Source organism: Malus domestica, chromosome 14 (genome assembly GCF_042453785.1).
Source record: "Malus domestica chromosome 14, GDT2T_hap1".
Taxonomy (NCBI): Eukaryota; Viridiplantae; Streptophyta; class Magnoliopsida; order Rosales; family Rosaceae; genus Malus; species Malus domestica.
The window spans coordinates 31294086-31311286 of record NC_091674.1 but is presented as its reverse complement, the minus strand read 5'-3'; the positions used below and the strand labels follow the sequence as shown (position 1 = coordinate 31311286).

At 38.4% G+C, this 17201-nt stretch overlaps 2 protein-coding genes across 2 annotated transcripts; one reads left to right on the top strand and one right to left on the bottom strand.

Annotated features, from left to right (window-relative positions):
- The first annotated feature begins 822 nt into the window (after positions 1–822).
- LOC139191498 (uncharacterized) lies at positions 823–4260 on the top strand. The gene is made up of 6 exons (XM_070812383.1): positions 823–996; positions 1118–1516; positions 2206–2439; positions 2608–2700; positions 2833–2934; positions 3359–4260. The coding sequence occupies exons 2-6, from the start codon at positions 1154–1156 to the stop codon at positions 3989–3991; spliced, it is 1425 nt and encodes a 474-aa protein (XP_070668484.1). The 5' UTR covers positions 823–996; positions 1118–1153; the 3' UTR covers positions 3992–4260.
- A 6369-nt stretch (positions 4261–10629) lies between these two features.
- On the bottom strand, positions 10630–15151 carry LOC114821181 (homeobox-leucine zipper protein HDG11-like). Its single transcript, XM_029093126.2, has 10 exons — positions 14302–15151; positions 14059–14176; positions 13774–13962; positions 13198–13668; positions 12984–13082; positions 12675–12884; positions 12329–12509; positions 11961–12229; positions 11773–11862; positions 10630–11608 (listed from the first exon to the last, which is right to left on the bottom strand). Exons 1-10 carry the CDS (start codon positions 14424–14426, stop codon positions 11231–11233), a joined length of 2130 nt encoding a protein of 709 aa, XP_028948959.1. The 5' UTR covers positions 14427–15151; the 3' UTR covers positions 10630–11230.
- Positions 15152–17201: the final 2050 nt, after the last annotated feature.

Sequence of the window (17201 nt, the reverse complement as noted above, 5' to 3'; positions counted from 1 at the left end):
CTCATCTTTTAAGATCACATTTTTCGCTGCCTCATCATAACGAGGACAATAAATATTGATCAAGGGATTGGGTGATGGATGAGGGTAAACGGGCATGTTAGAGCCATGCGAAAAGTCTTTCCATTCACCCCAGGCAGTAGTTGTCTTTGCAGGGGATTCGAACTGCTGGTTGGCACCTGAGTCGAATGTGGGGTTTTGCTCGAACTCGAATTCGACGTGAAAGTTAGCCTGTAGGTAACGCCAAAAATCAGGATCTTCATGATTGGCAGTGAGCACAGGGAGAAGGTTTTCTTGGGTAGGAACCGGGGTTGCAGTGTTATTGGTTGGGGCAGGCATCATGGGACCAAGCACTTCATAATCCACCGCAGGAAGAAGGGGTTCAGTCGTGTTACAAAATAACTGTCTGCGAACATTTGGGAATAAATGGGACATTGGTGATTTGGTGCAAATTTGAGATGAAGTTGAAACTGCTGTAAGTTCAACAACCTCTTCAACGTTGATATTTATAAATGAGATTAGAATGGAAGACAAGGCACTTGTAAGTTCACACCCACTGAGTTGAAAAAATAATTAATTAGGGTGTCAACAATTAAGTCCCGGGATTCTCCTTACAAAAGCAGGGATATTTGACCGCACATGGCATATGCCAATCTCATCAACCATGAATTCCAAATCTGCCACCTCACAGACTGATAAATTATTTAATGGGTTCCTATATTTTTTTATTCGTTAATAGCAACAGCTGGCCATTATGTGTGGCTAGGGGCGAACTCCATCAGTGTATATCAATTAAATAATGGTTTTACTATTGTTAGTAGGTGGGAGGAGTTGCCGCTCGACTTAAATGTGTCTGCAAATATTTGAAGTTTGTATTTCAAATACGGAACGTGTCTGGCTTCATAGATATCAGTTGACTTGTTTAATTGCATCAAGCTATCAACGCAAAGACGAAAATATCTGGAGGGCACAGAGGTTACATTGAAGCCATTTCAGGAGGTATGTACTATTGTTCTCTGCTTACCAGATAATTAATTGAGGTGTTAAATGTAAATGCTTTTGTGTACTGCTGTTCATTGGACGCACTTGTGTTCTGTTTACATGAAATGTAATTTTGAAGGTACTGTGGGTCAGCATCAATAACTCAGTTGCATCAATGTTGATTGACGAAGGCATCGAAACTGAACCACCAGCATTCAACCTGATGGAACACAACCACATACATCATTTCCCGATTCCAAATAATGTCGAAGGTAGCGTGGATGAACGTTCACGTATGACTTGTAGAGCACAGGCACCTATGGGCATAAATAGGCCACATTGGGCACCCAATGGTACGAAGGAGGTGATGCAATTTAATGAGAAAGGGCAGCCGGTAGAGCCTCCTCACACTGTTGCTAGATTTTCTAGGTTTTTAGGAATGCTATCTCAGGAAGCATCATATTTTCCGATTAACGTAGTTGATTGGAGGCATTTCTACATGGGTTCAAACATGGATCGTGCTTGGCAGAGGATTAAGGTAAATCAACATAAGGATATTGGTTATATGGTTGGTTGGTTTTGCTGTATGGATAGATAGTTATGTCACTGTCAATTAGATTTAAACCTGGAAAAAATAAAACCCACAAAATGCCATCACATGGCCTTTTGTTTGCTTACTCAACACACACGTTGAAGCCATAAGTATGCCATCAATACATTACATTAACTGCTGTTATACATGCATAAGTATGTCATCAATACACAAGTTTAACTGCTGTTAGCCATAAGTATGCCATCAATACAGAGTATGCCTTCATTCCAAAACTAATTGACCTTAACTACTGTTATCCATACACCAGTTAATACTCGTCATTGGTTATGTCAAATATTCTGCAGGTGGTCAGTTACAAAGTAGAACTAGAATAAATTATGCTTGAATGTGATATATTTGAAATAAGACGCACCAATTACGTCGTAATAGGCACCATATACGATTACAATAGGGTCCACTGCACATAATGCAGCACTAAAAGGCAGCATCCTTGTAGATTGGTGATGTGTAATGAGCCTGCTTTTAACTGTTTCATGTAAGGCTAAAATGAACGATTATAAAAAAAAATTGAAACCTACTGCAGGGGTATTACAAAGTAAATGTTTTGTTTCATATTTCATATATTACGTAATGGGGCATAATTAACAACAACATATATATATCTAAATGGGCAGGGGACTCTTGATTGGACAGATGAAATCACATTAGAATTGGAGCCAAAAATTCGGCGGGTTTGTGAGATGAAGATGAATGATAGATGGAAGGATTACAAGGCAAACCTCAAGAAGGCATACTATACTCCATGCCTGCACTCACCATCAGCGGAGAGGTTCCATTGTCAAGATGGCCGGGTCAACCAAGGGCAATGGAAATTGTTAGTACAACTATGGGACACCGGACATGCTCAGGTACCACACACAGTGATCAAATGTTCTTGCTTGTTTATACACCATATATGGTTGATTTAGTTGGGAAATTATGTGAATGATAAATGTATGGATTGTATGTATTGGAAATTAGGATGAATTATGTTTTCACATAGCCCCACTAATGCATGATACAATTGACATATGTAGAAGCGTGCTACGACATCTAGAAAGAACAGGAAGGCACTACAAATATATCACACGACTGGAACCAAGTCGTTTGCGCAAATCAGACACGAACATGTAAGGATTTTCCTTCAGTTTTGTGTTATGCTAACTTAAGTACAGTTTAGTGCACATGGAATGAAGGTGCTGGATGAAAACAATCTCATGAAATATCTGGTCTATTGGTTATTTGACATTTTATGTTAACAGGAACAAGTGAATGGAAGCAAACCGGACTGCATTACATTCTTTACACTAACACATACTCGGAAAAATGGGGAACCAGTGGATGCTCGGTCAGCTGCAATAATTGTAAGTATGCCATCAATTAGCAGCTGATACAATGTTGATATTCGATGTAGGTGATATATATGTTTCCGGTTTGTAAGTATGCCATCAAAAATTGTTAGTATGCCATGGTGTCCTATAGGAGGCGATATATATAAAAGGTTTGTGGAATGTGAACAATCATGTGGTTTGTAATATTTTATACGCAAACTCAGTGAGACAAAGAACATAATGCAGCAACCGGCTGCATTAGTGAATACACTGAAGTAATGAAAGAGATAAGGGTGCATATGAGTTTATTGGTATAATGTTTGTTTGAACAACAGAACAATCACTAATAGCACTAGTATTGTTGAGAAACATGGTTGGAATATATTTGATTTAGAAGGCTATGAAATCGATATAGAGTTCATATGTATATGTGATTATTCTTCCCAACAACTTGCAGGATGAATTCAATACAAAGTTGAAACTGTACGCAGATAGGAATGAGATCATAACTGAACAGGTTTGCCATAATGTGTACGCTGATGTATTGGGGCCTGAGAAATACAACCGTGTAAGAGGATTTGGGACAGGGGTTGTGTGGTCTGACGTGCCGGGCATTAGAACTGAGAAAAGAGGGATTTGTAGAGAAGTTGAAACAATTACAGTAGCATATGAGGAACAAATAAAAGTTGCTAATATTGAAATTGAGAGACTTAAGATGGAGGCAAGTGAGAGAGAGGAAAGGCAAAGGATTGAGCAGGCAAATGTGGTTGCACAATTGAGGAAAGAGCAAACTGATTCAATGGTGGTACATAACAGACGGATGGAGTTGGAAGTGGAGAACATGAAGCGTGAACTGAGGGCTGCAATAATGTCCGCGCCGATGAGGGCTGCTGATGCAGGCATTGTGGAACCAAACCGAGTTGATGTGAGTGAAGCTTGTGTGACTAGAACTGAACAAGGGACTAGTTTAGAGATCCAGGCAAGTGGAGAAGTTGAAGATGACGGCTTTGTTGTGCTGCACAATAACGGCACAGCGGATGAGATGGTCTATCGTCCATGCATGGTGAATGTCACTAGGTTCAATAAGTGATAAGCTAGTTGTGATCATTCCTGTGATTTTTGCTTGATGTAAATAGTACAAATGCCGTAGGGAAGGCATAGATCCAATGGGGCGGATTTTGTTAGTTCAGTTGCTGTTGGTGGATGTGCATATGTACTGTTGGTTTTATAAAATGTAATCTCCTCACCCTTGGGTAGTTGGATGTGTGGGACAACAAACTTGAATGTAATATGCTTCCTTGAAAAGGGACAAACCTTGTTATTATTCCGTATGGGATATAAAGTGTGGTTGGTTGTCAATGTGATGCCTTTTGCAAATTTAATATAGTTGTGAAGTTTATATTAAGAAGATGAGTTTTAATGTAGTACAAAACAATGATTTAACAGCCATGTAATACAATTCGAACATAAAGGTCATTTGGAATGCTATAGATTCACACCATTGTTGGTGCCTATACTTTAAAAGCCACTCATCCTAATAGAGACACATAGGATTGGTGGGTGTATGAGTATGAAAGCCACCAATGTTAGTCTCAAATCTAGCCACCAATAAGAGAGACAATGACATATTTTGCATTTTACAATTAATTATAAAATATAAAAATGGTGTACTATTCACATACCCACCAATGCAATATTGGTGGCCATTGTTACAATGGAGTCCTCTACATAGGCCACACTTCTAGTTTAGTGGGTGATTGGTGGCCATAAAGGTTTGCCACCAATGTGAGTGGCAACACTTGACAATAGCCACCAAATGAAAGGGTGGCTTATAGCCATAATTCTAGTAGTGTATATGCCAAAGAACTTTCTGAGGCTCCCGTTTCGTGTATGGGTGTGATATCGACACACATCTTTTTATTTCTTTTATACCCCCTATTAATTTCTGACTTTTGATCTTCTTCAATTCATTCCAACGGTCAAAAATTAAGAAGGTGTATGAGAAGTAAAAATGGATGTGTAAATATCGCACCCCTTCGTGTATATAGATAGTATGCCCACGTCATCACAGACTCGAATCCAAAATCTAAAGTGAACAACTCAAATCGAAAAATCTTGGCAAATTAAACATAACAAAATCGATCCAATTTCACTTTACGATTTGAGAATATCATTGATAGTCGTTTGATTAACAGTTTAGGCTCATCATCATGCGGATCCCTACTTCATTATAGACCTGATGGTTGAGTTCCACGACAAGATCTTAGTTGATAACAAAAAAATAAAATCTTAGTGGATAACAGAGAAATAAAATCTTAGTTGATAAATTCTATTACACAGTAAAATTTCGTATAATTATTGATTGACATACCACAAAGCAAGAGGGATACGAATGTAAACCCTTGAATAACAATTTTTCTCGAATCCACTTGAGTTTGAGAGAAAGCCCAAAAGCCCAATTTTTATTATTGAACTTAAATTGCATTTTGGAGGCTAAAACAACCTCCTATGGCCAAAATTCATAGTATATCAGGGAAGAGCAATGAGTTTGAACCATGAATTCATTCCTTTTCTGAAAAAAGTATCATGGACCAAAATCGAAGCTCGGACGTCAAATTTGCAAATTTCTATTACATCCTTTTGCCTTCAACAGTCCATTTTCTCTTCAGTCCAATAGACCATTTGTTCTACATCATCGAATCATGATACTTTGATCTTTCCCACACTGCAGGAGCATTGTCAGATACATTAAGGGACCTAGGTGGTCCCAGTACCACCTTGAAGACCATATAAGTAGGGGCGAGTTTGGTATGGTTACCATACCAAACTTTAGGTTTGACAAAATCTGTTATCATTACCATACTAAACTTTCGGTGCACCGAAGTTTGGTATTGCCAAATAGTTCAATTGGCATAGAATGACAATGGTAATTGCCACTTTGTTTTGGGACAAAATCTGTTTTTGTTTTTTTAACCCAGTTCAAGGGCAAAACTTTTTTTTGGGTAGTTTTATCTCATACATTTAGTCTAAATTCATCTATTATTCACCATTCACAATTCAGACACACACACACACACAAAATAATTCAAATGATGCATCAAGATTCATGATGAAATTAAGCTTACAATCCAAATATAAGTTACGAAGTAAAACAAATAGAAGTTAACAATCCAAATAGAAGTTAAAGTTTCAAACCAAATGAAAATTGGAACTAAACTTCAAAAAGTAAAATTCATTGATCAATTCTTCAGGCTTGAGATGTTGAAGCTTTTGGAGGAGGATTGAACTTGTGTCAAGCCTACATTACAAACAAAGAAAACATATTAGTAGCAAGAAGAATTAAAGTTGAAAACCATTTAATAACAAATTTACTAAAAAAATTAAAGCATATCTTACTTGTTTTCACTTCTTCCATTTCCTTGTAAAATTGAAGCATATCATCCGTTGGTTCCTTGTAGAAGTTTACTTTATCCGCCCTAAGCCAATCACTAGTACAAAATAGTGCCCCTACCATTTTAGGAGTCAAGGATGCCCTAAAAGGGTCCACAACCCTCCTCCCTAGGCTAAATGCATTTTCAATAGCAATGGTAAAAGTGGGGATTGCAAAGATATCTTTGGCTATTTGTGAAATAATTGGGAACTCCTTTGTGTTTGATTTCCACTAACCCAAAAGATCAAAGTCACCAATAACAATGCTAATATAAGTAGGGTTTTATTTTCGAATTATTGGAATATTATACATATATATATTATAAATATGTGTTATATAATTATATATTCTATAATTTGTAAATTATATATTATATTTTTCGGTACGGTACTGTAATACCGTGGTAATGGTATCCATTACCAATACCGTACCATGAAATTTTGATACGGTGCAATACAGTACCATTACCGATTGGCACAAAATCGATATGCCATGGTTGTCAATTTGGTTGACATGGCAATTTGGCAAAAAAATCCACCCATACATATAAGTGACTATGAGGACCTCCGAGGACCACCAAGTTTGGGCATGTGGTGGAGGAGAAGAGTGGAGTGGCAAACCCGATGGGTGCAGGTTATGCAAACGATTAACGAAGGAGAAGAAGACTATTTCTTAAAAGACTTGATAAAAACAACATTGTTTTGAGATGAACCATTTAAAACAAAATAATTAAAAGCAAGTTTTATATTATGCCACATGAGGGAGATCCTTTATAATTAAACAAAAATATAGAGAGTCTATTGTCTATCCTTCTACCCAAGATCTCCACCCAAATCTCATTTTGCATTCACTTTCTCTAGTTGGGTAATTCCCAATTCCAATTCCTATTTTTTTTTTCTCTAACCACACCCAACCGATCTTTAGGCCACCACCAGTGAAAATCACCATCGATTATCTCTTATTTTATTCTAAATATTTCAACTCCAAATTTGATAGTTCTAATCTTATTCCAGATAGTTCAACCCAATTTGGGGATAGTTCCAAATCCTTATTGATCTGTTTTCTCTTGTATTTGACAATGAAACTATCATAACACATTTTTAGAGAATGAAATCTCGTTGTGGACAAATTTAGTATTTGTAGCTTAAAATGTTACTTGTATAAAGATTATGCATGAAAAGTTGGTAATTTATCGTTTAATTTTTTTGAAAATTTTATATTGAGATTATCCCGATATTAGAATTCTAAATCCGTCATTGTCGAGGAGGACCCATGCATGCATGCATGCTTCATTTTAGGTCTTTAGTTAATTTTGGGTGCTTTTGGCAACTCTCTTCCTTCTCTAGTCTCTCACATGGTATGTAGGAGCCAAATCACCCCTTTATTTGGCCTAATTTTCGTACTTTTACAGATATTTAATTCGGGCCATGTGATTAGCTCATTCATTTGTGAGGTTAAGAATTAAGTACACCAAATGATTAATTAGTTCACTTACTCTAATATCTCACGTACGATTAGTAAGACACATTGGGTGGTTAGGTCATTTGAAATCTCATACCCTAATTTGCAATGACGTCAGGTGTGTTTGAACGATCCTTTGTAGTGAGCTGTACATTAATTTTATTTATTTATTTTTGTTTCATGCTTCCCGAAATGCATATAAAAGGCCCGCTTTGGCTTGGAGAGTTTAAGGTTATGCTCAAAAATGGGCCGAGTGTTTTGGTGAGAAGCCCATCAAATATTGGCTTTGTCAGTTTGCCGATCATCTTATGCGATTGAACGATACTCTACCCTAAATTGCATAAAAATGTGAAAGAGTTTTTAACTCAGAACGCAATAAGTTGAAGAAGAATATTTTAACCACTAGGAAAATCTATCACATGCTCTTACATACCAAAATTAAGTGATGGATTATGGGAAATCGGCCAAAATGCTCATATATTAAAGCTTAATTATCAAGTTGATCAAAATTAAACATAGGTTATACCATGATTCAACATTATTTGACATAGCGATCGTGTATATCAACAACATATTAAAATAATTTGATAGTTGCATAAACCGAAAATTGAAACATTTCCCAGCCAATTTCTCTAGAGACTAGACAGGTTAGATGCAAGCCCTTGATAACAGGATGGAGGTATAGACTAGTAGGGTTATTGTATATGGAGAAATGTCAGTGTCTGCCTTCGAAACTACTTCCTTTCTAATCACAACTCTACCATCAGGATCATTTAATGAAATGAAACCCTACTAGTAAGTAGTACCAGAGGTAAAACAAAGGAGGTGGTGGGTGGGTGGGTGGGTGGGATGATCGTGTACAGGCAAGCACCAGAAGCAAGGGGTTGAGACGAGACGAGGGTGGATGAAATCAAAGGAGGGTGTGAGATGTTTTCTGTGTGCAATCGATCCGATTGTTCGCAACTCAGTTAATATTTTTGGAGAGAGGGGTTCATATTTCATGTCAAAGAAGTATATCCTGCATTTCATTGATTGAACACTATATCCACATTCCTTGTTTTTGTTTGTTTGTTCCTTAACGTCACAAGTTATACAGCAACCAAAGAGGTAACAAGGCACGGACGTACTTTACTTAATAGGGTTACCAAGTAAAGCAGTGGAAAGCTAGGGTTGCATGGTGAATGTTCATGGATGGATGGTGTGTGAGGTGGCAAGCTAAAGCTAGCTTTAGGGAATGGGATCATATAGAAATATGGCATATATGTAGTGTGTGTATATGTAGAGTAAGCGCTTTTGACACATGTTTTTGCGAGGTTTACTATGTAATATATTTCAACTATCCAATTATCTATTTTTATGTCTTACCTCAAAGATCATGTCTACCAAAAAATCATTCAAATCGGAAACCATATGACCGTTGGATTAAATTTACTGCTTTGTAGAACCGTATTGTTTATTTCTTTCACTACAAAAGAATGCCTTAATGATTTTAGATTTGTCTAATTTTTTGCAATGATGATATATGAAAATACAAAATTGTTCGAATCGTTAAAATATATTACGAAGTGAATTCTAGAAAATAGATATCAAAATGTGCGTCAAAAGCGCGTGCCACCAGATCTCAATCAATATATATAGACACACACATATATATATATATATATGTATATATGTATATAGGTAGGTGGAATCATCAGAAATCATAGAGCTACACGATGCATTGATGGTGTTTTAAGACCCGGTCTTTATGGCTGACTATACGATACTGGCTTTGTTGCAGAACTTTTGGCTCTCACTTCTCCGTCTCTTTTACAAACATCAAACTATAATAAAATTGTGCTTTGTGCTGATCCATAGCCAATAACAAACCAAGTCCAATTTATTGTCTTCTGTGCTAACTTTCATGAACCCCGGCTTTATGACTCACTGTTTCCATAGCAGCACAGCTTAAGCAGTGTAAGCTGGGGTGGATGGATGATCATATTCTCCTTCTTCCCCTTCTCCCATGACTAACAAATGGCGACTTTAACACGCCTCGATTTGCTCGTGATTTTAGCACTCTTTATTTTCGTTTAGCTTTTTGCGCTTCATACATATGTGACTATAAACAAATTGTAAATATTTAGTTTGAAGTGCAAATAAAGGAAAGATGGGTGCCAAAATCGCCAGCCTTCTCCCATTGCAACTCCTCTTAAACAAACCCAGGTTTTATTACTTGTGCCTTACTTAACATAAGGCAAGAATAATAATGGTTAATTGCCAATTAATTAGACAAAGAAAGATCCGAAAGTTTCAAAAGTCCAACGACTAGATTGGTTGATGGCCCCAAGCTTATGGGGGATCCACCATTATTTAACAAATTGACCATCCAACTCAATCTCATACTCAAACTCAAAGAATTTGGTTAAATGAAGTAATAAGTGGACAGTTAGGCAGTCAGTTAGGGTCATACCAATCAAAGTTCATCAAGGAAATGCTTTTTCCCTACAGAAAATGTCGAGGCATAAAAGTTCGATCTTTAAGCTTATTTTCCACTTTTGCACTCTCTAGGAAAAACATGGAGATGGATGGAGCCTCTACCTAGCCATCTTCGCTCATCGTAGAAGAAAAATTTGAATATGATTGTCTGATCACGTCATCCGTAAAATATATAAGGAAGAACTTATGTACTTTGATCCTCTTTTATATGATCTTGTTCGATTTGAAATTGAAAATTGCTCCAATTGGACAAATTTATTGAAGTTTCCCTCCACTCAAACACAATACTACATAAATGAAACCACACACAAATTTATCAAGGCACATTTGATTTGTCAATCAATAAGAAGGGAAAACAGTTGAGAGAAAATTCAAATTTAGTTTAAATTAAGATAAATAAGTCGATGAACAAGAAGTCAATGCCCGAACCATACAACTTTTTTTTCTTGCCGGAGAGAAATTCAGCAAGAAAGAAGACGCGTATGGTGCGTTCTTGACTCCCTCTTTTAATGCTCTACTTTTCCAAACCTAAATTTGCAAAATAACAAAACCAAGGCTAGCGATTTTAACACTCCTCTTCTAACCACGCGTACTCCCCTACTGAATACTCTATAATTTGTTACGCACTCACGGAAGGAGTACATGAGATTGAAAAGACGAGTGTTAAAATCACTAGCCAGAACAAAAACCTACCCCACCAAAATAAATTAAAGTTTGTAGTTGGTGTAAATTGTAATGAACCTTGGAAGCAAAAACACAGCTCTTCTGAACCATCAGCAGCAGCAGCAGCAACAGTGGAAGTAATTGTACAGCTTCAGGTCTTTGATGAGAGGGCATTCAAGGTTTCCAACTAACCCAGATGCTTTGTCCCACATTGAATACCTCTGATCATTTCTTATCAGAAATATTTAAGATCAATAGTAGACAAGAAAACAGTTGTGTAGCAGAGAGTGATCATCATCAGGAACTATTGCAATTCAAGGCTGTCTTAATTTGCTGGACAGTTGTTCCGATTAGGTTATTAACGGTATTTACCGACTCCAAGTTCAGCTTAGCGGATGGCAAGCTGCTCACCAGAATTTGTAATGCCACTGTGACTAGTGATCCACTCCCATTTGCATTGCAAGAACTTGATGAGGCGCCATCCCCTTGATCTGCTCGCCCATCTGGCGAAATGGTGAATCCTGATGGCAGGAGGGGAATGTAGGAAGAATCCTCACCGCTCATTGCAATGTTGATGGCCGGTAGGTCAATAGGAGAGTACACAACAAGTGAGCCTGATGAGTCTATGCAGCTCTCTTGGAGTATCAACATGTTGTTCTGGTTAGTGTTGAACGCCTATACATGTTACAAGGCAATTAATTTGCAATCTATATAATCAAGTAGTCCTTAAATTAAGTTTCGTGTAACAATGAAGATACAATGACTTTTTTGAAATGCTAATAACAATTTCCAATATGAAACACAGAATTACTTGTTTCGCAAATATAGAGTTGTCTTACTCGAAGAACAGATATACAGTTCCCTGGATGTGAACCATTTGCTATATGGGCAACATCTTGCACTGCATTGCCATTTGAAAGCACATCCCACTAGAGGAAAAATTCAAAACCAATTTAAAAGTTGAAAATTTAATCTGATTAGTATGTTACAAAATTTGAGCAACAATTTCTAGTAAGCGTAAATTTACCTGAGGTCGAGTTCTTTCATCCTTGAAAAAATTGAAGACATTCTGTGGCGATAATGGGAGCCAAATGGTAGTACCTGCACTAAGAACCACACCGTTTGGTTGACCAGGATCGGTGCTCTTATGGATAGCGACTCGGACTCCAATCTCGTCCATCCCAGAAAGGGTGGTCCATCTATGTCCGTTGGATGCACTAATGTTTGCGCAGAAGTTGTTCACCATCCTTTGTGCAAGTTTCATCATGCTCCTCTTTCCTTGGGGCGATGGAATCACTAATTGTTTCACAAAAAATAAGAAAATAATGTTGAAATTTAGCTACTAGGGTAGAATGTTAATGATCGTTGACTAACTACGCTGTTGACAATTGATACCTCCTTCAAGATCTCTAGTATAAGTGCCTGAAACCATTAGACACGCAAATCTTTCACACATTCTCTGCAGAGCAGCAAGCCATCGTTGAGCTCCAAATGCTAATCCGCTGTGAATAAGATCTCTATAAATCCGATGAGTTGGAACTTTGTCTTCTATTTCCACATGTTCCACCCAAGTAACCTATTTTTTCGCAATGATATGAGGAAGTAAGTGAAGATATTACCATTACCTTTCACATAAAGGTCGTACCCAGTGCACAAGGCTCCCGCTTTACGCAGGGTCTGGGAGAGGTGAATCAAGCACATACAGAAAAAAAAAAAAAAACTTTTTGCTTGTGAAACAAACCTTGGAATATCCATTTGGCATGTCTTGAATCAAGCACCCAGAAGGAAGCCTATGAGATCGACATTGGTTTGCAAACTGATTATCTTGTGGAAAATCGTAAGAGACATCGACAATTGCCCACAGGCCTTGCTCGATTTGCTGACAATAACGAAGGAAGTAGAACTCCCGAGTTGGTACCAATGGCGAAAGCACTTGCAACTCGTTGTACATCTAGGTAAATCATCCAAGTGATAAGAAACTTATCCAAGCATAATTCCGGCAGAAGATTAGACAAATCAAAATAAAGTAAAAAGATTTTAAGCCACATACCAACTGCAAAGAGCCATGACCACCCAACATTCCAGGTGATATTACTTCGATTGTTCTTGCCATTGAGACAATTGTTGGAAACAGCTCCGCAAATTTGTTCTGCAAACTTCAAATTGTTAAACATTTGGATATAAATTATTAAGCTACAATTCAGGTTTTGGGAATTGCAAATTAGACGACAATACAGAGAGAACTAGGAGGGGAAGAGAATTACCAGGTCAATAAACATGTCAACTAATGCTAAACCACTCATGATAACCACACCAGAATCTCGTGATGCTTCAATTCTGACATAGGGGTTTTTCGAATGACTAGTAGCCCTCGGAAAAATCCTCTCATAGGATTCAAGATTAAGAACATCCCTCCCATCAGTAGAAGACTTCATCCACAAAGGATCATTGGTCTGCAGAAGCCTAAGCAACTCTGCCATGGCATTTGCGGCAATGTCAGTCATGAGGGACTTATCCATGTCCGAAAACCCAGGAGGCTGGTAAGGCAAATTGGGCATGGTAGATAAAGCACTCCCCGGAAGTAGATCAAGATCAAGAGAAGGGCCAGCCAATCCATGGCCCCCAAAACTTGCCATTGATAAGTCCAAAGACGAAATATGAATAGGCTGCACTGGTGGGAGCTGGGAAATTGGCCTCCCAATGTATTTTGCAGCAATACTAGACACTCTATCTAGCTGCAAATGAATGAAAGATTGAAAATTTGAACATAGTAACTGAAAGAAGATTGCATCAAGCTTGAAACTTTAGTAACAAAATCGAAATGGAAATCGAGTAAAAACCTCTTGTTTCAATTGGGCATTCTCCATTCGCAATTTCTGTTCATCAAAGTAGGAATCTTCGTTGAGTGGAGGTACACCGCAAGAGGGGCAAATGACATTCTTGAGGGCCTCTCTGATTGCAATGTTTTCGCATCGGATCTTGTCGTTCTCTGCTCGAAGTGCGCAGTTGTCCGATCTTTCGTTTTGCGCCTGCCATTAGTAGTAGAGCAATGAGGCACAAAGAAATGAAGAAAAAAGTTCAGCAATTTAATTATCAAGCAAAAGAGTGAATGAGTAAGAATTTACCTTCATCTGGGTCCTGCGGTTTTGAAACCAAAATTTTATCTGGCGAGGAGCCAAACCCAACTCTCTGCTCAACTGCATCCTCTGCTTTTCATCCGGGTGAGGGCACTCCTTATACATTCTTCATATTTCATATCCAACATATGCAGCCAAAATTATCAGTTATTCCGATCAATCCCACATTACCCACAGACCCAACAAATCAGACACAGAATGCAGAGCACAAGTTGTAGACTTTGGACTTACCCTTCAAGCCTCTGAATCTGGTGAGCAGTGTGACGGTGGTAGCGCTTCTTCCTTCTTTGAGAGCCGGAGGAGTCGTCGTGGTGGTCTCCGCCACTAGAGCCACCGCGTCCGCTGCCGTACTCCATTTTCCTCCTCTAATTCTTCAGCCACACGCACACTAGTAGTTCTGTCCTGAGTTGGGAAGTAGCTAGAAGAAAGCTACTAAATGTTTTTATGATCACTTGATCAGCAGAAGAAGCTTAAGTCCCACGAGAGAAACAGCAAGCAAACAAGAAGAGTGACTGATATATTTATATGGGTTTTGACCTTGTGTTGTTGTTTGTGGGTTATATAGTATATACACACACACGTATATACGTATATATATAATGGGGATTTGGAAACTGGTTTTAAGGAGGAAATGTGGTGGTTTGAAATATATATATAGAGAAAGAGCATCAGTTATGGAAGCCAAGGACAGCCATTAGTGCACCAAAAATTTCATAAACGGCTGCCAAAAGATTATCAAGATATCGGCTTGATTTTGGAAAGATTAAATCTTGGACCTGTAATTAACTTTTACCATAACAAAATCACCCACAAGTATCCAATATATATGTAGAGAGAGAAAGATGAGAGAGAGAGGACTAGGCAGTCACCCCTGTCACTATCCCCACTTCCACTGATTTCTGCGGTTTTTGTAACTGATGAGTTTTGGAAGCGTTTGTTTTTCTATCAACAACTCCCAAAGGTCCAAAATATAGAGAGAGAGAGAGAGAGAGAGAGAGAGAGAGAGAGAGAGAGAGAGAAGCAAAAGGGTAGAGAAATTTAATTTCTCAACACATCCCATTGGAGGGCATAATACTTTTCTGGTTTTTTTGTGTGTGGTGGTACAGATATAGAAGGGGGTACACTCAGGGCCAGGTGTGTAGCCGTTGAGCTTTTAATACCAGCTCCCTAAACCCTACAACTTGCTACTCCTACCCACCGGTGGACAACACTGCTCATTTCCCGGCTACCTCATTCAATTCCCCGCCCCCTTGTAATGACAAATATACCCTTTTCCTCCTTCCCACTTCCCAATTTCCACCACAACTTTTGCGTTTTTAATTTTAATTTTTTTTTTTGCTTATCTTGGGTCTAATTCTGGTATATTTCTTTCTCAGGTTGTTTAATTCTACAGAAACTATATATATATATTTTTAACTTCAAAGTACGAAATTCATTTACAAGAAAATTTGAAATTAGTACAATACATGAAGGATATGGTACAAATTAATGGGCTCGATAAACATTTTGTCGAGAATTTCAACTCAATGGAAGGGAAAAAGAGTTTTCCGCACCTGAGTTACAAAGATAAATTATGTTCTTGTTTGGGCCCAAAATAACAGTTTGGGCCGAGTGTAGGGTCATTCTCGGCCCGGGAGGCCTTGCGGCAAGAATACCACGGATCGTTCAGTACGTGGGCCGCCAAACCTAGGTCGGCTAGGTCATAACGTAAGAAGTCGAATCCTAGTGCAATAAGGAGTCTCGGCAGGACCCGGAAGCGGATCCGGCTCAGGTAAAGGACTAGGTTCACAGTCCTAGTGAAGGTAGGACTGGTTGAGTTGATGCGGATCAGGGAAAGGAAACCTAGTCCGAGTAGGTTTTTAACTCGACCTTGGGGGGAGCCATTGCTATAAATAGAAGAGGTTGCACATCATACCAGGCCCCTGCAAATCAATACAAAATTGCCCTGCGTAAATTCTCACAACTTGTGATTTTTCTTTTTCTTTTTTTCGCTGACACATCTTCCGTTGGCATCAACAGCACTGTGGAAGCAACCGGTGATATCTTAAGTCGGCATAGATAGCTCTGTCACCGTAGAATCAATCGGTCTCGCAGTATCTTCCGTTGGCATCAACAGCACTGCGGCGAGAACGGTTGATTACCTATCCAAGTCTCGGTCGAGAAGGGTTTCTAACCCTTATTGGTCGAGGTCATCTCATCAGCCTTCTCGGCGAAGTGAGGTGTTACACGTTATTACGTTCGGCACATTGAAAGCCGAATTTGATATTGAACTTCGTAAGAATAGTAACCTTGTCTTCAGGTTCGAGAGCCCAAGAGGCCGAGACGTGTTCCTTTCTCGGCCGCAATCGCAAGACGCAGAAGTCAGCCGCGCACCCAACGCAACATCAACAAATTTACTCCTCGGCCGAGCTCGGCCGACGAGTTGGCACGCCCCGCATTCACCGAAGGACGTAGTTAGCTTATTAATTACTCGGCCTGCGCGCCACGTAGGCTTTGTAGTTTCTAGGGTCAAGAGTTCTATAATGAGATTTATAATAAACTACATTATATAGTTATTTACGGTTGATTTTTTATTTCAAATTATTTAGATTATGAAATCCTACTTTATTTTCACGTGGTGTGATTTAACAATCGTGGTCTAAAAAAAATGACTCCTAACATTTTTCTTAAAGAAATCAATCTCTTTTGCATTTTTCTTTGTTGACATACACTCAGGAGGATTTTCGTTTGATATTCTTTGTGAGGATTGGATCCTTCAAACACATTCGTTCATCATACATCGTGCGGTTAGAAATTATTGTAATTTTTTTTATTTAAAATTGAATATAAACAGTACCTAATAAAAACTGACCGTATGATATACGATAAACAGATGTGATTGAAGAATCTTCTGGATTCTCACAAAGAGGATATGGCGAGCATCCTCTCTCGACACAGACTACCACGTGTATCTAAAAGTCAAACGTGATTCTACTTTGGGGCTGCAATCCTCTCAACCCAAGTCAAACTCACCTTCCATTTCAACGATTATTTTTCACTCTTGCGCCAGTAGAATCCAATTATATTATATTCTAATAAAACAGATAATTGTGGATGCAAATTTTCTCCTCCTCGATCTTGAACGATTTTGC